Source organism: Ictalurus punctatus, chromosome 27 (assembly GCF_001660625.3).
Source record: "Ictalurus punctatus breed USDA103 chromosome 27, Coco_2.0, whole genome shotgun sequence".
NCBI classification, from domain to species: Eukaryota; Metazoa; Chordata; class Actinopteri; order Siluriformes; family Ictaluridae; genus Ictalurus; species Ictalurus punctatus.
This window is the reverse complement of record NC_030442.2, coordinates 4,982,501-5,008,419: the sequence shown is the minus strand read 5'-3', so window position 1 is coordinate 5,008,419 and position 25,919 is coordinate 4,982,501. Positions and strand designations below refer to the sequence as shown.

Here is a 25,919-nt window from a genome sequence, read left to right as displayed (position 1 = left end):
ACTGGAAGATACGACCATATCACACCGGTATTATCAATACTGCATTGGCTCCCAGTGAAATCTCACATTAATTATAAAATACTTTTATTAGCCTATAAAGCACTAAACTGTCTTGCGCCACAATATCTAAGTGACCTTTTGGTTTTCTATGATCCGCCACGCCTACTTAGATCAAAAGATGCAGGCTATCTGACGGTACCTCGAATAGTGAAGGCTACAGCAGGGGGAAGAGCTTTCTCTTATTGAGCCCCACAGTTATGGAACAGTCTTCCTATTAGTGTTCGGGACTCAGACACAGTCTCAGTGTCTAAGTCTAGGCTTAAAACGTATTTGTTTACTCAAGCCTACCCTGACTAGATTCTGTTCTACTACTTCACAGTCATAATTATCTTTTTTCTCCCTCTCTCCTTTCGCCGAGCCCCACACGAATTTATGGAGATACTAGAGATCCAGATCCTTTCTGCCTCTGGATGGAGCTCAAATCTTCTTTAATTCCAGACTGCTGGGACTACGGCTGCTCCTAACGCCATACAGACTTCATATAAATCCATAATGAACTTTTTCACACTATCTGTTGTTACCCAGATGAGGACGGGTTCCCTTCTGAGTCGGGTTCCTCTCAAGGTTTCTTCCTCTTAAAACATCTTAGGGAGTTTTTCCTTGCCACCGTCGCCACTCAGTGGCTCGCTCAGTTGGGATAATTTCGCACCTTTAATATCTGTACACCGTGTTGATATTTCTGTAAAGCTGCTTTGAGACAATGTCTATTGTAAAAAGCGCTAAACATAGAAAATTGAATTGAATTGAAGTATGTGTTTATTGCATTTTAATTATATAAATTATGTTCTGTTAATTTATTTGTTTATCTATCTATTACTTGTAATTACTTCCTAATAACCCTAATAACTATAATAATGAATGCCACCTACAGCCTTGAAGGAAAGAGTGGATATTCTACACCATTCTGTATAAACCCTAGATGTGTGTGAAAATCCCAGCAGGAGATCAGCAGATTCTGAAAAACTCACACCAGCCCCTCTGATACTAACATCCACGCCATGCCACGCAAGTCACAGAGATCAGACTTTTTCTTCCTTTTGAGGTTTGACGAGAACTCTTGACCTGTATCTGCATGCTTTTATGCATTGGCTGAATCATGCATCTGCATGAATGAGCAGGTGTACAGGTGTTCCTAATAAAGTGGAAGATGAATGTGTATGTAATGAACAATAGCTTTATTTATATTGCGTATTAAAGAGTATCTCAATGCACTTCATCAAAGCAAAGAATATCTGAAGAGTATTTATAACTAATAAAAATAAGAAAAACAAAATAAATAGACATGAAACAGGAGGTTGTATGACCATACTCAGAGGACAATTTTATTTCAGTTTAAATGAACTTTTTGCTTTTCCAGTTTACTGTACATTCTGTGTGTTCATCATTCATGTAAAATGTTCTGAATTGCCACTTGTAGTGCTGTGAATTCAGAATTCTTTTTGGGTTCTGGTTGGATTTTGTGTGCTTCATACTCCACATATGGCTGTGATGGTCAGGGGTGCACATACTTTTGGACTTATAATGTATATTGAGTATGTACAATAACCTGTATGTGGTTACAGAGTAAAGACACGTTTACTGCTGATTCCGATCTTAATGAGGCAAAATGATTTTTGTGAGACAGAGCTCAGATTATTATTATTATTATTATTATTATTATTAGTAGTAGTAGTAGTAGTAGTAGTAGTGATAGTGATAGTGGTAGTAGCATTGTTGTTGTTGTTGTTATGTGTTTGGTTTCTGTGTTTGTTTATGAGTACATTACACAACTTCATCACTGTACATTAAACTGTCGCTTGTTCTGTTGATCTAAACATGAAGGAAAGTTCACATTATCATTTTCAACAATATATTTTTTTTAAACTTCCAGCAGGAATTAGAAAATCAATCAAGATTACTGTGTGTGTGTGTGTGTGTGTGTGTGTGTGTGTGTGTGTGTGTGTGTGTGTGTCTGTTTTATGCGTGTAGCTCAGTCCCACTCAAAGTTCAGCGGCAAATCTTTCATTCGTTCCTGATAAACACGGTCGAAGTATTCATTTTGTGCCACAGTCAGAGAGTTCTTCCAGTCACCCACTGTTCCTAAACACACACACACACACACACACACACACACACACACACACACACACACAGCAAGAACAATAACATTATACAGCTATCATACAAGATACAAGAATCAATACCAACACAGAAAAATCACAGTATTAAATGTTGAAGCAGCTCAGGGTCAGGGCTGAAGTGTGTTTAATAATGTGAAGTCACAGCTAACACACAACACACTACACACTACATCTAACACACAACACAACACACAACACACTACAGCTAACACACAACACACTACAGCTAACACACAACACACTACACACTACAGCTAACACACAACACACTACACACTACAGCTAACACACAACACACTACACACTACAGCTAACACACAACACAACACACAACACACTACAGCTAACACACAACACACTACACACTACAGCTAACACACAACACAACACACAACACACTACAGCTAACACACAACACACTACACACTACAGCTAACACACAACACAACACACAACACACTACAGCTAACACACAACACAACACACAACACACTACAGCTAACACACAACACAACACACAACACACTACAGCTAACACACAACACACTACAGCTAACACACAACACAACACACAACACACTACAGCTAACACACAACACAACACACAACACACTACAGCTAACACACAACACACTACAGCTAACACACAACACACTACAGCTAACACACAACACAACACACTACACACTACCGCTAACACACAACACAACACACAACACACTACAGCTAACACACAACACAACACACAACACACTACAGCTAACACACAACACAACACACTACAGCTAACACACAACACACTACAGCTAACACACTACACACTACAGCTAACACACAACACAACACACAACACACTACAGCTAACACACAACACAACACACAACACACTACAGCTAACACACAACACACTACAGCTAACACACAACACACTACACACTACAGCTAACACACAACACAACACACAACACACTACAGCTAACACACAACACAACACACAACACACTACAGCTAACACACAACACACTACACACTACAGCTAACACACAACACAACACACAACACACTACAGCTAACACACAACACAACACACAACACACTACAGCTAACACACAACACACAACACACTACAGCTAACACACAACACACTACAGCTAACACACAACACACTACAGCCAACACACTACACACTACCGCTAACACACAACACAACACACAACACACTACAGCTAACACACAACACAAGACACAACACACTACAGCAAACACACAACACACTACAGCTAACACACAACACAACACACTACAGCTAACACACAACACACTACAGCTAACACACAACACACTACACACTACAGCTAACACTCAACACAACACACAACGCACTACAGCTAACACACAACACACTACAGCTAACACACAACACACTACAGCTAACACACAACACAACACACTACACACTACAGCTAACACACAACACACTACAGCTAACACACAACACACTACAGCTAACACACAACACACTACACACTACAGCTAACACACAACACAACACACAACACACTACAGCTAACACACAACACAACACACAACACACTACAGCTAACACACAACACACTACACACAACACACTACAGCTAACACACAACACACTACACACTACCGCTAACACACAACACAACACACAACACACTACAGCTAACACACAACACACTACACACTACAGCTAACACACAACACACTACAGCTAACACACAACACACTACACACTACAGCTAACACACAACACACTACAGCTAACACACAACGCATTACACACTAAAGCTAACACACAACACACTACACACTACCGCTAACACACTACAGCTAACACACAACACACTACACACTACAGCTAACACACAACACAACACACAACACACTACAGCTAACACACAACACACTACAGCTAACACACAACGCACTACACACTACAGCTAACACACAACACACTACACACTACCGCTAACACACAACACAACACACAACACACTACAGCTAACACACAACACAACACACAACACACTACACACTACAGCTAACACACAACACAACACACAACACACTACAGCAAACACACAACACACTACAGCTAACACACAACGCACTACACACTACAGCTAACACACAACACACTACACACTACAGCTAACACACAACACACTACACACTACCGCTAACACACAACACAACACACAACACACTACAGCTAACACACAACACACTGCAGCTAGCACACAACACACTACACACTACAGCCAACACACAACACACTGCAGCTAACACACAACACACTGCAGCTAGCACACAACACACTACAGCTAACACACAACACACTGCAGCTAGCACACAACACACTACAGCTAACACACAACACACTACACACTGCAGCTAACACACAACACACTACACACTGCAGCTAACACAATACAGTTAACACACAACACAACACACTACAGCTAACACACAACACACTACAGCTAACACACAACACACAACACACTACAGCTAACACACAACACAACACACAACACACTACAGCTAACACACAACACAACACACAACACACTACAGCTAACACACAACACACAACACACTACAGCTAACACACAACACACTACAGCTAACACACAACACACTACACACTACAGCCAACACACTACACACTACCGCTAACACACAACACAACACACAACACACTACAGCTAACACACAACACAACACACAACACACTACAGCTAACACACAACACAACACACAACACACTACAGCTAACACACAACACAAGACACAACACACTACAGCAAACACACAACACACTACAGCTAACACACAACACAACACATTACACACTACAGCTAACACACAACACACAACACACTACAGCTAACACACAACACACAACGCACTACAGCAAACACACAACACACTACAGCTAACACACAACACAACACATTACACACAACACACTACAGCTAACACACAACACACTACAGCTAACACACAACACACTACAGCTAACACACAACACACTACACACTACATCTAACACACAACACAACACACAACACACTACAGCTAACACACAACACACTACAGCTAACACACAACACACTACACACTACAGCTAACACACAACACACTACACACTACAGCTAACACACAACACACTACACACTACAGCTAACACACAACACAACACACAACACACTACAGCTAACACACAACACACTACACACTACAGCTAACACACAACACAACACACAACACACTACAGCTAACACACAACACACTACACACTACAGCTAACACACAACACAACACACAACACACTACAGCTAACACACAACACAACACACAACACACTACAGCTAACACACAACACAACACACAACACACTACAGCTAACACACAACACACTACAGCTAACACACAACACAACACACAACACACTACAGCTAACACACAACACAACACACAACACACTACAGCTAACACACAACACACTACAGCTAACACACAACACACTACAGCTAACACACAACACAACACACTACACACTACCGCTAACACACAACACAACACACAACACACTACAGCTAACACACAACACAACACACAACACACTACAGCTAACACACAACACAACACACTACAGCTAACACACAACACACTACAGCTAACACACTACACACTACAGCTAACACACAACACAACACACAACACACTACAGCTAACACACAACACAACACACAACACACTACAGCTAACACACAACACACTACAGCTAACACACAACACACTACACACTACAGCTAACACACAACACAACACACAACACACTACAGCTAACACACAACACAACACACAACACACTACAGCTAACACACAACACACTACACACTACAGCTAACACACAACACAACACACAACACACTACAGCTAACACACAACACAACACACAACACACTACAGCTAACACACAACACACAACACACTACAGCTAACACACAACACACTACAGCTAACACACAACACACTACAGCCAACACACTACACACTACCGCTAACACACAACACAACACACAACACACTACAGCTAACACACAACACAAGACACAACACACTACAGCAAACACACAACACACTACAGCTAACACACAACACAACACACTACAGCTAACACACAACACACTACAGCTAACACACAACACACTACACACTACAGCTAACACTCAACACAACACACAACGCACTACAGCTAACACACAACACACTACAGCTAACACACAACACACTACAGCTAACACACAACACAACACACTACACACTACAGCTAACACACAACACACTACAGCTAACACACAACACACTACAGCTAACACACAACACACTACACACTACAGCTAACACACAACACAACACACAACACACTACAGCTAACACACAACACAACACACAACACACTACAGCTAACACACAACACACTACACACAACACACTACAGCTAACACACAACACACTACACACTACCGCTAACACACAACACAACACACAACACACTACAGCTAACACACAACACACTACACACTACAGCTAACACACAACACACTACAGCTAACACACAACACACTACACACTACAGCTAACACACAACACACTACAGCTAACACACAACGCATTACACACTAAAGCTAACACACAACACACTACACACTACCGCTAACACACTACAGCTAACACACAACACACTACACACTACAGCTAACACACAACACAACACACAACACACTACAGCTAACACACAACACACTACAGCTAACACACAACGCACTACACACTACAGCTAACACACAACACACTACACACTACCGCTAACACACAACACAACACACAACACACTACAGCTAACACACAACACAACACACAACACACTACACACTACAGCTAACACACAACACAACACACAACACACTACAGCAAACACACAACACACTACAGCTAACACACAACGCACTACACACTACAGCTAACACACAACACACTACACACTACAGCTAACACACAACACACTACACACTACCGCTAACACACAACACAACACACAACACACTACAGCTAACACACAACACACTGCAGCTAGCACACAACACACTACACACTACAGCCAACACACAACACACTGCAGCTAACACACAACACACTGCAGCTAGCACACAACACACTACAGCTAACACACAACACACTGCAGCTAGCACACAACACACTACAGCTAACACACAACACACTACACACTGCAGCTAACACACAACACACTACACACTGCAGCTAACACAATACAGTTAACACACAACACAACACACTACAGCTAACACACAACACACTACAGCTAACACACAACACACAACACACTACAGCTAACACACAACACAACACACAACACACTACAGCTAACACACAACACAACACACAACACACTACAGCTAACACACAACACACAACACACTACAGCTAACACACAACACACTACAGCTAACACACAACACACTACACACTACAGCCAACACACTACACACTACCGCTAACACACAACACAACACACAACACACTACAGCTAACACACAACACAACACACAACACACTACAGCTAACACACAACACAACACACAACACACTACAGCTAACACACAACACAAGACACAACACACTACAGCAAACACACAACACACTACAGCTAACACACAACACAACACATTACACACTACAGCTAACACACAACACACAACACACTACAGCTAACACACAACACACAACGCACTACAGCAAACACACAACACACTACAGCTAACACACAACACAACACATTACACACAACACACTACAGCTAACACACAACACACTACAGCTAACACACAACACACTACAGCTAACACACAACACACTACACACTACAGCTAACACACAACACAACACACAACACACTACAGCTAACACACAACACAACACACAACACACTACAGCTAACACACAACACACTACAGCTAACACACAACACACTACACACTACAGCTAACACACAACACACTACACACTACCGCTAACACACAACACAACACACAACACACTACAGCTAACACACAACACACTACACACTACCGCTAACACACAACACAACACACAACACACTACAGCTAACACACAACACACTACACACTACAGCTAACACACAACACACTACAGCTAACACACAACACACTACACACTACAGCTAACACACAACACACTACAGCTAACACACAACGCATTACACACTTCAGCTAACACACAACACACTACACACTACCGCTAACACACAACACAACACACAACACACTACAGCTAACACACAACACACTACACACTACAGCTAACACACAACACAACACACAACACACTACAGCTAACACACAACACACTACACACTACAGCTAACACACAACACACTACACAACACACTACAGCTAACACACAACACACTACAGCTAACACACAACACAACACACAACACACTACACACTACAGCTAACACACAACACAACACACAACACACTACAGCAAACACACAACACACTACAGCTAACACACAACGCACTACACACTACAGCTAACACACAACACACTACACACTACCGCTAACACACAACACAACACACAACACACTACAGCTAACACACAACACACTACACACTACAGCTAACACACAACACACTACACACTACCGCTAACACACAACACAACACACAACACACTACAGCTAACACACAACACACTGCAGCTAGCACACAACACACTACACACTACAGCTAACACACAACACAACACACAACACACTACAGCCAACACACAACACACTGCAGCTAGCACACAACACACTACACACTACAGCTAACACACAACACAACACACAACACACTACAGCTAACACACAACACAACACACAACACACTACAGCTAACACACAACACACTACACACTACAGCTAACACACAACACACTACACACTACCGCTAACACACAACACAACACACAACACACTACAGCTAACACACAACACACTACACACTACAGCTAACACACAACACACTACAGCTAACACACAACACACTACACACTACAGCTAACACACAACACACTACAGCTAACACACAACGCATTACACACTAAAGCTAACACACAACACACTACACACTACCGCTAACACACAACACAACACACAACACACTACAGCTAACACACTACACACTACAGTTAACACACAACACAACACACAACACACTACAGCTAACACACAACACACTACAGCTAACACACAACACAACACACAACACACTACAGCTAACACACAACACACTACAGCTAACACACAACACACAACACACTACACACTACAGCTAACACACAACACAACACACAACACACTACAGCAAACACACAACACACTACAGCTAACACACAACGCACTACACACTACAGCTAACACACAACACACTACCGCTAACACACAACACAACACACAACACACTACAGCTAACACACAACACACTACACACTACAGCTAACACACAACACACTACACACTACCGCTAACACACAACACAACACACAACACACTACAGCTAACACACAACACACTGCAGCTAGCACACAACACACTACACACTACAGCTAACACACAACACAACACACAACACACTACAGCTAACACACAACACACTGCAGCTAACACACAACACACTGCAGCTAGCACATAACACACTACAGCTAACACACAACACACTGCAGCTAGCACACAACACACTACAGCTAACACACAACACACTACACACTGTAGCTAACACACAACACACTACACACTGCAGCTAACACACTACAGCTAACACACAACACACTACAGCTAACACACAACACACTACACACTACAGCTAACACACAACACACTACAGCTAACACACAACACACTACACACTACAGCTAACACACAACACACTACACACTACCGCTAACACACAACACAACACAGAACACACTACAGCTAACACACAACACACTACACACTACAGCTAACACACAACACACTACAGCTAACACACAACACACTACACACTACAGCTAACACACAACACAACACACAACACACTACAGCTAACACACAAGACAACACACAACACACTACAGCTAACACACAACACACTACACACTACAGCTAACACACAACACACTACAGCTAACACACAACGCACTACACACTACAGCTAACACACAACACACTACACACTACCTCTAACACACAACACAACACACAACACACTACAGCTAACACACAACACACTACACACTACAGCTAACACAGTACACACTACCGCTAACACACAACACAACACACAACACACTACAGCTAACACACAACACACAACACACTGCAGCTAACACACAACACACTACAGCTAACACACAACACACTACAGCTAACACACAACACACTACAGCTAGCACACAACACACTACAGCTAACACACTACACACTACACACTACCGCTAACACACAACACAACACACAACATAGTACAGCTAACACACAACACACTACACACTACAGCTAACACACAACACAACACACAACACACTACAGCTAACACACAACACAACACACAACACACTACAGCTAACACACAACACAACACACTACACACTACAGCTAACACACAACACACTACACACTACCACTAACACACAACACAACACACAACACACTACAGCTAACACACAACACACTACACACTACAGCTAACACACAACACAACACACAACACACTACAGCTAACACACAACACACTACACACTACAGCTAACACACAACACACTTCACAACACACTACAGCTAACACACAACACACTACAGCTAACACACAACACAACACACAACACACTACAGCAAACACACAACACACTACAGCTAACACACAACGCACTACACACTACAGCTAACACACAACACACTACACACTACCGCTAACACACAACACAACACACAACACACTACAGCTAACACACAACACACTACACACTACAGCTAACACACAACACACTACACACTACCGCTAACACACAACACAACACACAACACACTACAGCTAACACACAACACACTGCAGCTAGCACACAACACACTACACACTACAGCTAACACACAACACAACACACAACACACTACAGCCAACACACAACACACTGCAGCTAGCACACAACACACTACACACTACAGCTAACACACAACACAACACACAACACACTACAGCTAACACACAACACAACACACAACACACTACAGCTAACACACAACACACTACACACTACAGCTAACACACAACACACTACAGCTAACACACAACACACTACACACTACAGCTAACACACAACACACTACACACTACCGCTAACACACAACACAACACACAACACACTACAGCTAACACACAACACACTACACACTACAGCTAACACACAACACACTACAGCTAACACACAACACACTACACACTACAGCTAACACACAACACACTACAGCTAACACACAACGCATTACACACTAAAGCTAACACACAACACACTACACACTACCGCTAACACACAACACAACACACAACACACTTCAGCTAACACACAACACACTACACACTACAGTTAACACACAACACAACACACAACACACTACAGCTAACACACAACACACTACAGCTAACACACAACACAACACACAACACACTACACACTACAGCTAACACACAACACAACACACTACAGCAAACACACAACACACTACAGCTAACACACAACGCACTACACACTACAGCTAACACACAACACACTACCGCTAACACACAACACAACACACAACACACTACAGCTAACACACAACACACTACACACTACAGCTAACACACAACACACTACACACTACCGCTAACACACAACACAACACACAACACACTACAGCTAACACACAACACACTGCAGCTAGCACACAACACACTACACACTACAGCTAACACACTACAGCTAACACACAACACACTGCAGCTAACACACAACACACTGCAGCTAGCACATAACACACTACAGCTAACACACAACACACTGCAGCTAGCACACAACACACTACAGCTAACACACAACACACTACACACTGCAGCTAACACACAACACACTACACACTGCAGCTAACACACTACAGCTAACACACAACACACTACAGCTAACACACAACACACTACACACTACAGCTAACACACAACACACTACAGCTAACACACAACACACTACACACTACAGCTAACACACAACACACTACACACTACCGCTAACATACAACACAACACAGAACACACTACAGCTAACACACAACACACTACACACTACAGCTAACACACAACACACTACAGCTAACACACAACACACTACACACTACAGCTAACACACAACACACTACAGCTAACACACAACGCATTACACACTTCAGCTAACACACAACACACTACACACTACCGCTAACACACAACACAACACACAACACACTACAGCTAACACACAACACACTACACACTACAGCTAACACACAACACAACACACAACACACTACAGCTAACACACAACACAACACACAACACACTACAGCTAACACACAACACACTACAGCTAACACATAACACAACACACTACAGCTAACACACAACACAACACACAACACACTACAGCAAACACACAACACACTACAGCTAACACACAACGCACTACACACTACAGCTAACACACAACACACTACACACTACCGCTAACACACAACACAACACACAACACACTACAGCTAACACACAACACACTACACACTACAGCTAACACACAACACACTACACACTACCGCTAACACACAACACAACACACAACACACTACAGCTAACACACAACACACTGCAGCTAGCACACAACACACTACACACTACAGCTAACACACAACTCAACACACAACACACTACAGCTAACACACAACACACTGCAGCTAACACACAACACACTGCAGCTAGCACACAACACACTACAGCTAACACACAACACACTGCAGCTAGCACACAACACACTACAGCTAACACACAACACACTACACACTGCAGCTAACACACAACACACTACACACTGCAGCTAACACTACAGCTAACACACTACACACTACAGCTAACACACAACACACTACAGCTAACACACAACACACTACAGCTAACACACAACGCATTACACACTAAAGCTAACACACAACACACTACACACTACTGCTAACACACAACACAACACACAACACACTACAGCTAACACACAACACACTACACACTACAGCTAACACACAACACAACACACAACACACTACAGCTAACACACAACACACTACAGCTAACACACAACACAACACACAACACACTACAGCTAACACACAACACACTACAGCTAACACACAACACAACACACAACACACTACACACTACAGCTAACACACAACACAACGCACTACACACTACAGCTAACACACAACACACTACACACTACCGCTAACACACAACACAACACACAACACACTACAGCTAACACACAACACACTACACACTACAGCTAACACACAACACACTACACACTACCGCTAACACACAACACAACACACAACACACTACAGCTAACACACAACACACTGCAGCTAGCACACAACACACTACACACTACAGCTAACACACAACACAACACACAACACACTGCAGCTAGCACACAACACACTACAGCTAACACACAACACACTGCAGCTAGCACACAACACACTACAGCTAACACACAACACACTACACACTGCAGCTAACACACAACACACTACACACTGCAGCTAACACACTACAGCTAACACACAACACACTACACACTGCAGCTAACACACAACACACTACATACTGCAGCTAACACACAACACACTGCAGCTAGCACACAACACACTGCAGCTAGCACACAGCACACTACAGCTAACACACAACACACTGCAGCTAACACACAACACACTACAGCTAACACACAACACACTACAGCTAACACACAACACACTGCAGCTAGCACACAACACACTACAGCTAACACACAACACACTGCAGCTAACACACAACACACTACCCACTACCGCTAACACACAACACAGCACACAAAACACTACAGCTAACACACAACACACTACACACTACACACTACAGCTAACACACAACACAACACACAACACACTACAGCTAACACACAACACACAACACACTACAGCTAACACACAACACACTACAGCTAACACACAACACACAACACACTACAGCTAACACACTACAGCTAACACACAACACATTACACACTACAGCTAACACACAACACAACACACAACACACTACAGCTAACACACAAGACAACACACAACACACTACAGCTAACACACAACACACTACACACTACAGCTAACACACAACACACTACAGCTAACACACAACGCACTACACACTACAGCTAACACACAACACACTACACACTACCGCTAACACACAACACAACACACAACACACTACAGCTAACACACAACACACTACACTCTACAGCTAACACAGTACACACTACCGCTAACACACAACACAACACACAACACACTACAGCTAACACACAACACACAACACACTGCAGCTAACACACAACACACTACAGCTAACACACAACACACTGCAGCTAGCACACAACACACTACAGCTAACACACTACACACTACACACTACCGCTAACACACAACACAACACACAACATAGTACAGCTAACACACAACACACTACACACTACAGCTAACACACAACACAACACACAACACACTACAGCTAACACACAACACAACACACAACACACTACAGCTAACACACAACACAACACACTGCAGCTAACACACAACACACTACACACTACAGCTAACACACAACACAACACACAACACACTACAGCTAACACACAAGACAACACACAACACACTACAGCTAACACACAACACACTACACACTACAGCTAACACACAACACACTACAGCTAACACACAACGCACTACACACTACAGCTAACACACAACACACTACACACTACCGCTAACACACAACACAACACACAACACACTACAGCTAACACACAACACACTACACTCTACAGCTAACACAGTACACACTACCGCTAACACACAACACAACACACAACACACTACAGCTAACACACAACACACAACACACTGCAGCTAACACACAACACACTACAGCTAACACACAACACACTGCAGCTAGCACACAACACACTACAGCTAACACACTACACACTACACACTACCGCTAACACACAACACAACACACAACATAGTACAGCTAACACACAACACACTACACACTACAGCTAACACACAACACAACACACAACACACTACAGCTAACACACAACACAACACACAACACACTACAGCTAACACACAACACAACACACTGCAGCTAACACACAACACACTACACACTACAGCTAACACACAACACAACACACTACACACTACAGCTAACACACAACACACTACCACTAACACACAACACAACACACAACACACTACAGCTAACACACAACACACTACAGCTAACACACAACACACTACCGCTAACACACAACACAACACACAAGACACTACAGCTAACACACCACCCACTGCAGCTAGCACACAACACGCTGCAGCTAACACACAACACACTACACACTGCAGCTAACACACAACACACTACACACTACAGCTAACACACAACACACTACACACTACAGCTAACACACAACACACTACACACTGCAGCTAACACACAACACACTACACACTACAGCTAGCACACAACACACTGCAGCTAGCACACAACACACTACAGCTAGCACACAACACACTACAGCTAACACACAACACACTGCAGCTAACACACAACACACTACAGCTAACACACAACACACTACAGCTAACACACAACACACTACAGCTAACACACAACACACTGCAGCTAACACACAACACACTACCCACTGCAGCTAACACACAACAGCTAACACACAACAAACAACATACTGCAGCTAACACACAACAGCTAACACACTACACGTGGCAGCTAACACACAACACACTGCAGCTAACACACAACACACTACAGCTAACACACAACACACTGCAGCTAACACACAACACACAACACACTACAGCTAACACACAGCACACGATACACTACAGCTAACGCACAACACACTACAGCTATCACACAGCACACTACAGCTAACACACAACACACTATACACTACAGCTAACACAACACACTACAGCTAACACACAACACACAACACACTGCAGCTAACACACAACACACTTCAGCTAACACACAACACACTACACACTACAGCTAACACACAACACACTTCAGCTAACACACAACACACTACAGCTAACACACAACACAGCGGCTAACACACAGCAGATAACACACAACACACTACACACTACAGCTAACACACTACACAACAAACTACACACTGAGCTAACACAAAACACACTACACTAACACACAACACACTGTAGAGAGAAGGCAGGAGATTCAGGGAAGAGAGATGTAAATCCATTCTCAGAAGTGTTTTTGTGTAGCGGATTAGTGAGAGTTTTGTTGTGTTTGTGTTGTGTTTGTGTGGTGCTTGTGTTGTGTTTGTGTTGTGTTGTATTGTGTTTGTGTTGTGTTGTGTGGTGTTGTATGGTGTTGTATGGTGTTGTGTGGTGTTTGTGTTGTGTTTGTGTTGTATTGTGTTTGTGTTGTGGTTGTGGTTGTGTGGTTTTTGTGTGGTGCTTGTGTTTGTGTTGTGTTTGTGTGGTGTCTGTATTTGTGTTGTATTATGTTTGTGTAGTTTTGTGTTGTGTTTGTGTTGTTTTTGTGTTGTATTTGTGTTGGTGTTGTGTTGGTGTTGTGTTGGGTTTTTGTTGTGTTTGTGTTAGTGTTGGTGTTGTGTTGGTGTTGTGTTGTGTTTGTGTTGTGTTAGTGTTGGTGTTGTGTTTGTGTTGTATTGTGTTGGTGTTGTGTTGGTGTTGTGTTGTGTTAGTGTTGGTGTTGTGTTTGTGGTTGTGTTGTGTTAGTGTGGTGTTGTGTTGGTGTTGTGTTGGTGTTGTGTTGTGTTGGTGTTGGTGTTGTGTGGTGTTGTGTTGGTGTTGTGTGGTGTTGTGTTGGTGTTGTGTGGTGTTGTGTTGGTGTTGGTATTGTGTTTGTGTTGGTGTTGTGTTTGTGTTGTGTTTGTGTTGTGTTTGTGTTGTGTTGTGTTTGTGTTGTGTTGGTGTTGTGTTTGTGTTGTGTTGTGTTGTGTTGGTGTTGTGTTGGTGTTGTGTTTGTGTTGTGTTGTGTTGTGTTGGTGTTTGTGTTGTGTTGGTGTTGTGTTGTGTTTGTGTTGGTGTTGTGTTTGTGTTGGTGTTTGTGTAGTGTTGTGTTTGTGTTGGTGTTGTGTTTGTGTTGGTGTTGGTGTTTGTGTAGTGTGGTGTTGTGTTTGTGTTGGTGTTTGTGTTGTGTTGTGTTTGTGTTGGTGTTGTGTTTGTGTTGGTGTTGGTGTTTGTGTAGTGTTGGTGTTGTGTTTGTGTTGGTGTTTGTGTTGTGTTGTGTTTGTGTTGGTGTTTGTGTTGTGTTTGTGTTGTTTTTGTGTTGTATTTGTGTTGGTGTTGTGTTGGTGTTGTGTTGGGTTTTTGTTGGGTTTGTGTTAGTGTTGGTGTTGTGTTGGTGTTGTGTTGTGTTTGTGTTGTGTTAGTGTTGGTGTTGTGTTTGTGTTGTATTGTGTTGGTGTTGTGTTGGTGTTGTGTTAGTGTTGGTGTTATGTTTGTGGCTGTGTTGTGTTAGTGTTGGTGTTGTGTTTGTGTTGGTGTTTGTGTTGTGTTTGTGTTGGTGTTGGTGTTGTGTTTGTGTTGGTGTTTGTGTTGTGTTTGTGTTGGTGTTGGTGTTGTGTTGGTGTTGGTGTTGTGTTTGTGTTGGTGTTTGTGTTGTGTTGTGTTGGTGTTTGTGTTGTGTTTGTGTTGGTGTTGTGTTGGTGTTGTGTTGGTGTTGTGTTTGTATTGTGTTGGTGTTGTGTTGTGTGGTGTTGTGTTGGTGTTGAGTTGTGTTTGTGTTTGTGTTGTGTTGGTGTTGGTGTTGGTGTTGTGTTGGTGTTGGTGTTGTGTTTGTGTTGGTGTTTGTGTTGTGTTGTGTTGGTGTTGTGTTGGTGTTGAGTTGTGTTTGTGTTGGTGTTGGTGTTGTGTTGGTGTTGGTGTTGTGTTTGTGTTGGTGTTTGTGTTGTGTTGTGTTGGTGTTTGTGTTGTGTTGGTGTTTGTGTTGTGTTTGTGTTGGTGTTGGTGTTGTGTTGGTGTTGTGTTTGTGTTGTGTTTGTGTTGTGTGGTGTTGTGTTGGTGTTGAGTTGTGTTTGTGTTTGTGTTGTGTTGGTGTTGAGTTGTGTTGGTGTTGGTGTTGTGTATGTGTTGTGTTGTGTTTGTGTTGTGTGGTGTTGATGTTGGTGTTTGTGTTGTGTGGTGTTGGTGTTTGTGTTGTGTGGTGTTGTGTTTGTGTTGTGTTGTGTTGGTGTTTGTGTTGGTGTTTGTGTTGTGTTTGTGTGGTGTTGTGTTTGTGTGGTGTTGTGTTTGTGTTGTGTTGGTGTTTGTGTTTGTGTTTGTGTTGTGTTGTGTTGGTGTTGGTGTTTGTGTTGGTGTTTGTGTGGTGTTGTGTTTGTGTGGTGTTGTGTTTGTGTTTGTGTTTGTGTTGTGTTGTGTTGTGTTTGTGTTTGTGTTTGTGTTGTGTGGTGTTGTGTTTGTGTTTGTGTTTGTGTTGTGTTGTGTTGGTGTTGGTGTTTGTGTTGGTGTTTGTGTTGTGTTGTGTTGTGTTTGTGTGGTGTTGTGTTTGTGTTTGTGTTGTGTTGTGTTGGTGTTTGTGTTGTGTTGGTGTTTGTGTTGGTGTTTGTGTTGTGTTGTGTTGGTGTTTGTGTTGTGTTGTGTTGTGTTTGTGTTGTGTTGTGTTTGTGTGTCCGTACCCTTGCGGAGGAAAGCGCCTTTCTCCGAATTCACCATTTCGTCAGGTAAAGATCCGTAGTTGGCTTTCGGGTCTTTCTTCATGTTGTTGAATCTCGTTTTCTCCACCACGCTGTCTATGACGTCATCCGACAGATTCTTCCCCAAAAACTCACAAATCCGCACCACGGCACCTCTCAGGTCCTGAACCACCACAACACACGTTAACGCTCGTTCACACAACACCCCAAAACCAATACTTCTACAATTGTATCATAATAATAATCAGCTCCAATCCCAAACCGTCCACGCGACCACTCGGACCAACGGAGATCAGATTCAGATGTTGCGTCTCACCCTGATCATCTCCTCATAGCTGAGAAACAGGATGTTGTATTTGTCCTTGTTGGTGTACCAGCCTTTGACATGATCAAACCAGCAGCCGCCGATCACTACACACAAAAAACGCACAATAATCTCAATCCGACTGAACCCCAGATTAGCTCCACTGCTCTCAGATTTAATACGGTCCCCTCCGAAAGTATTGGAACAGCGAGGCCAATTCTATTGTTTTCACTATACACTGGGTTTCCGATCAAAAGATGGAGATGAGACGACAGATAAGAATTCCAGCTTCTATACGTGTTAAACAACTTAGAACATGGCACTCAATTTGTAACCGAGCAAAAGTATTGGAACGGACAGTCTTAAACTAAATAAACACTTAATATTGGGTTCCAGAACGTTTGTGGTGCATCTCTGTATTTCTTTGCGAATTCCAATCTGGCTTTCTGATTCTTACTGCTGATGAGCAGATTGGATCTTGTGGTACAGCCTTGATATTGGATTGTGAGACCTTCACCCCTGCCCTGTGGAGGATGTAGGTGATGTCACTGAGTGTTGTTTTGTTGGGTTTTTCTTCCCAGCTCTCACAACATTTCCGGTCATCAGCTGTTGTCGAGAGGTTTCTTTCTTTGTTCAGGACATTCCAAATTGTTATTGTATTGGCTATACCCAATGCTTATGCAATGGCTCTGATGGATTTTCCCTCTTTTCTCAGCTTTAAAATGGCTCGCTTTGCTCCCATAGACAGCTCTCTGATCTTCCTGATGGTTTATCCTTTTTCACCTTAAATGCAGTCTTCACAGGTGAAACCAAAGGCTCAAACCAAGAGTAGACCTTCAGAGCTATTTATTATTTTAAAAAATCGATCTGACAGGACACACCTGGGCAAAAAAACAAACAAACACACACACACCGGTCAGTCACGTGTTCTAATATTTTTGATCACTTGAAAAATGGGTTGTAATTTGTTTAACAAGTCTAGATGTAAAAATCAGGAAACAAAAGCCAAAATTCTGATCTGTCATATCATTCGTCTTTCGATCTCAAACCCAAATCCCTTCAGTGTCACGGAGTCGCAGAGTCACAGACTTTGTGTGTGTGTGTGTGTGTGTGTGTGTGTGTTGAGTATGAAGAGTACTGACTGTGCCCACTGATGAATTTCTCCATCACCTCGCTGTACGTCTCTGAACTCTTTAAAATCTTCATGAAGTGAGTGAAATGGAAGTAGGACACCATGATGTCTTTGGGGTTCCTGGACACGTAGATGATCTGGAATTTAAATTTTAAAAAATGTAGCATTAATTTTTTACAGTTTTAATGACTGTAGATATGAAAGCAGTGTTGGAGTTAGCTTGGTGAGAACCGCATAACCTTCAAATCACCTTCAGACTGCTGGGTAATACTTGCAGTGGATAATGGTAAAGGTAGAGTAGTGTGTGTGTGTGTGTGTGTGTGTGTGTGTGTGTGTGTGTGTCTCACCTTCCCTTTGTCCTGCAGCCCATGGGGCACCAGGTGCTCGTGGAGGTGAGAGCAGAAGAGTCGGGGGGAGCGGCGATTACTATAGTCCTGGTCCTTCTGGGGAAACTCCAGCCACGGCATGCAGTCAAATGTAGTCTGATCCACGAACTCGGGAAGCTCGTCCTCGTACAGCAGCGTTATAATGCGCTGAGTCCAAACTGTACCTGAGAGACACCGAGATCACGTCTTTAAAAGACTGATAGGACATCGAGTCTCCCAAAAATAATTTTTTTGAAATATTTTGGTGAATGAATTACGAACACATTTATATATCCAGTGTGTTAAACAAGGCCTGGTGTTCCTGTGGGGTTTTATAGTCACATAAACACACACGCAGTTTAGAGTTTACTGGAGTTTACCTCCAATGTTTATGAAATGTGTATAAAGGTTATGACAGGTCATGAGCTCCAGTTCATTCAGTGATAATAAAGCAGATAGTTTAGAGGACAGGGGTCATGATGATGAAGTCCACTGCTTATAATTGACACTAACATCTCTATTAAACTACTGATCATAACATCAGATTATTATTATTATTATTATTATTATTATTATTATGATGATTATTATATACATTTCTCACTGACTCTATTTTCATATCTCTTTATATAAAAAGCTTTTTTTCTCCTGTTTTTTCAGTGTGTGTGAGAGAGAGAAAAGTGGTCGTGTCTCTCACCGGATTTAGGAAAGGTAACGACATACACGTCGTCGTCTCTGATCTGGAACGACCACAGACTGTCCATGTACTCTGGCGTGAGAAATTCCTTTTGGCTTTCAGGAAAGACGTATCCTCGGCAGAAGAGGAGTTTATCTCCGAGCTCCTGGAACTGAGCCATGCTGTGATACGGTCGAGTCATACACTCACTCACTTACTCACACGCACACACTCAGCTCTTATACCTCGTATGTACATCAAAGCTAGTGGGTGTAGCAAAGTGGGCAGAGCCACTGTCAATCATTTAACAGGATTTCAACAAGCCACAAGTAAACTGTGTGTTACAGTGGAATGGGGGTTACTCTGTCACTCATTTCAGGTTTCAGGTTGACAAGTCGTCATCACCGAGCTTCAGCCAAACTAAAACTGTAGCTTTATGAAGTCTGAACAGATCTGTATCAAATTTCAAAAGGTATTTCGGGTAGTTTACACTTTACATTACACACTTTACACTGAGTACTTTACACTACAGACTGTACACTACATACTTTATACTACACACTTTACACTATACACTAAACACTGTACACTACATACTTTACACTACACACTTTACACTATACACTAAACACTGTACACTACATACTTTACACTACACACTTTACACTATACACTAAACACTGTACACTACATACTTTACACTATACACTAAACACTACACACTACACACTAAACACTACACACTTTACACTACACACTAAACACTGTACACTACATACTTTACACTACACACTTTACACTATACACTAAACACTACACACTTTACACTACACACTAAACACTACACACTTTACACTACACACTAAACACTGTACACTACATGCTTTACACTACACACTTTTACACGAAACACTACACACTTTACACCACACACTAAACACTGTACACTACATACTTTACACTACACACTTTACACTATCCACTAAACACTGTACACTACATACTTTACACTACACACTTTACACTATACACTAAACACTACACACTTTACACTTCACACTAAACACTGTACACTACATACTTTACACTACACACTTTACACTATACACTAAACACTACACACTACACACTAAACACTGTACACTACACACTAAACACTGTACACTACATACTTTACACTACACACTTTACACTATACACTAAACACTACACACTAAACACTACACACTTTACACTACACACTAAACACTGTACACTACATGCTTTACACTACACACTTTACACGAAACACTACACACTTTACACCACACACTAAACACTGTACACTACATACTTTACACTACACACTTTACACTATACACTAAACACTACACACTTTACACTACACACTAAACACTGTACACTACACACTAAACACTGTACACTACATGCTTTACACTACACACTTTACACTATACACTAAACACTACACACTTTACACTACACACTAACCACTGTACACTACATGCTTTACACTACACACTTTACACTAAACACTACACAATTTACACTACACACTAAACACTGTACACTACGTGCTTTACACTACACACTTTACACTATACACTAGACACTAAACACTATACACTAAACCGTACACACTAAACACTGTACACTGCACACTTTACACTACACACTAAACACTGTACACTACATACTTTACACTACACACTTTACACTATACACTAAACACTACACACTTTACACTACACACTAAACACTGTACACTACATGCTTTACACTACACACTTTACACTAAACACTACACACTAAACACTGTACACTACATGCTTTACACTACACACTTTACACTAGACACTAAACACTACACACTAAACACTACACACTAAACACTGTACACTACACACTTTACACTACACACTAAACACTGTACACTACATGCTTTACACTACACACTTTACACTAAACACTGTACACTACATGCTTTACACTACACACTTTACACTAGACACTAAACACTACACACTATACACTACACACTAAACACTGTACACTACACACTTTACACTACACACTAAACACTGTACACTACATACTTTACACTATACACTTTACACTATACACTAGACACTAAACACTACACACTAAACATTACATGCTTTACACTTTACACTATACACTAAACACTACACACTATACACTACACACTAAACACTGTACACTACATGCTATACACTACACACTAAACACTGTACACTACATGCTTTACACTACAGCCTGCACACTACATGCTTTACACTGCACACTTTAAACCGCATGCTTTCAGACATGGTAATCGCACTCGGCTCCGCACCAAAACAATCGGGCCGAGATCAACTCGAACTCTGGACCGATTCGCTTGGGGTGAGAACGCACTCGACTCCACAAAGCAACCTGTATAGCAATGCTCATGGGAACTGCATTACGTGTATTAGCAAAACGTGTTTGTTTTGCTGACATGAATCGCGGTTTAACTCAGACCAAAGATGAGGTAAGACGCCTGAACTTTCAGAAATGCGTAAAAACACTGAGGTTTACAAAGTGTTCAGTGAGCGTCTCAGTGGAAAAATAAAAAGGTTCTCGATAAGAAGATTCCTTGCAGAACCTATAGTGAAGAACCTTTATTTTTAAGAGTGTATTTTCAGTCAAATGTTTTGATACGAAATGCTTTCCAGCCTGAAATATCTAGAGCTCGTGTACATCAGTGCGTATGTGGATATATAACAGTAAAGATATGCATGAATACTGAGACAGGAGGTTTTATACCACATTACTGACTGTTGTTGTCCTGTAGGGAAGAAAGTCCAGTGACAGGTCTTTCACCTGATTCTGATTAGCACGGTCAAAGTCAGAGGAAGTCAGACACACACACACACTCTCTCTCTCTCTCTCTCACACACACACACACACATTACACAATTATACAAAGGAATAAATACCAATGCCGAGAGAAATCACAGCATTAGCTTTTGAGGTTCAGGTTCAGGACTGAAGTGTTAATTATGGAAATAAAGTGGGGGTAAAATCACAGCCTGTTAATGCAGATACAGAGGTTAAAGAACAAACCAATCAGAAAAGAGTTCAACAATAGGAAGCTGTGACCAAATATGGTAAATAAGGAGTAAGTGATGCCAATTAACATGAGGAGTAAGAGTTCATTAGAACATGTTAATACAGACGTTTTTAAATCCAGTTTCCTACTATTTGTGTTATTCTGTACAGATGAGCTAACTGAAACATGCTAGCATCGCTCTGATTGGCGAGGAGAAAGAACATTGGTCCTTGTGACATCATCAGGAGTCAAACTCACAGCCTCATGGCACATGAGTGAGACCTTAATGCATTTGCACCATCTTACATCTTATACAGGCGTCATAAAGCTCTTTCTGCCAGCGTCTTAATGATGCTAATAAAATCTTCTAATAAATAATGTGTGTAACTATAAATAAATAATAACACGCTAGGACTAAGTTAACTTCCTGCTTTACTGTCATGTATCTACTATCTACACATCATCATCTCTGGGATGTCTGTGTCCTGCTGTGTGATACATATGCTTCTCACTGGATTTAGGAAATCTGTATGACCGCCCATCTATATCTGTCTGTCTGTCTGTCTGTCTGTCTGTCTGACCCTCCAGCTTTCAGGATGAAGTTTGAACGCTGACACTGAAATTCAGAGATGAGTCCTAACACACTGAACTGTCATGGTGAAACAGTGATGTGTTTGGAGGAGCTCTGCTCCCCCTGCTGGTCTTTTCTCTCCTTTTCTCTTTTAGCTAAAATGTTATTAAATTTTATCAAATAAAAAATTTCCCCCAGTCCCTGTGCACTTCCAGTTGATGAACAGAGCCTCCTCTGTCTGTCTGCACCTTCACAAATGAAGGCTATAAGATGTTACATGATTAATCACACTAATCACACCATTCACACTAATCACACCATTCACACTAATCACAGTAATCACACCATTCACACTAATCACACCATTCACACTAATCACACCATTCCTT

General features: G+C 41.9%; 1 protein-coding gene and 1 long non-coding RNA gene across 2 annotated transcripts; one reads left to right on the top strand and one right to left on the bottom strand.

The window, feature by feature from the left end:
* Nucleotides 1-1,355: 1,355 nt before the first annotated feature.
* Nucleotides 1,356-22,093, bottom strand: LOC108259521 (amine sulfotransferase). The gene is made up of 6 exons (XM_017459097.3): nucleotides 21,890-22,093; nucleotides 21,175-21,377; nucleotides 20,838-20,964; nucleotides 19,708-19,802; nucleotides 19,374-19,554; nucleotides 1,356-2,139 (listed from the first exon to the last, which is right to left on the bottom strand). Exons 1-6 carry the CDS (start codon nucleotides 22,068-22,070, stop codon nucleotides 2,030-2,032), a joined length of 897 nt encoding a protein of 298 aa, XP_017314586.1. The 5' UTR covers nucleotides 22,071-22,093; the 3' UTR covers nucleotides 1,356-2,029.
* A 1,950-nt stretch (nucleotides 22,094-24,043) lies between these two features.
* LOC124626417 (uncharacterized) lies at nucleotides 24,044-25,912 on the top strand. The gene is made up of 3 exons (XR_006981219.2): nucleotides 24,044-24,398; nucleotides 25,130-25,234; nucleotides 25,548-25,912. It is a non-coding gene; the product is annotated as an uncharacterized LOC124626417 (long non-coding RNA).
* Nucleotides 25,913-25,919: the final 7 nt, after the last annotated feature.

Excerpts from the sequence above, each read along its gene's own strand:
- LOC108259521 (XM_017459097.3), bottom strand. The coding sequence starts at position 22,070 with ATGACTCGACCGTATCACAGCATGGCTCAGTTCCAGGAGCTCGGAGAT. Across the intron at positions 20,965-21,174 it reads GGCTGCAGGACAAAGGGAAG|ATCATCTACGTGTCCAGGAA; the intron begins GTGAGACACACA and ends TTTAAATTCCAG. Across the intron at positions 19,555-19,707 it reads GCTATGAGGAGATGATCAGG|GACCTGAGAGGTGCCGTGGT; the intron begins GTGAGACGCAAC and ends GTGGTGGTTCAG.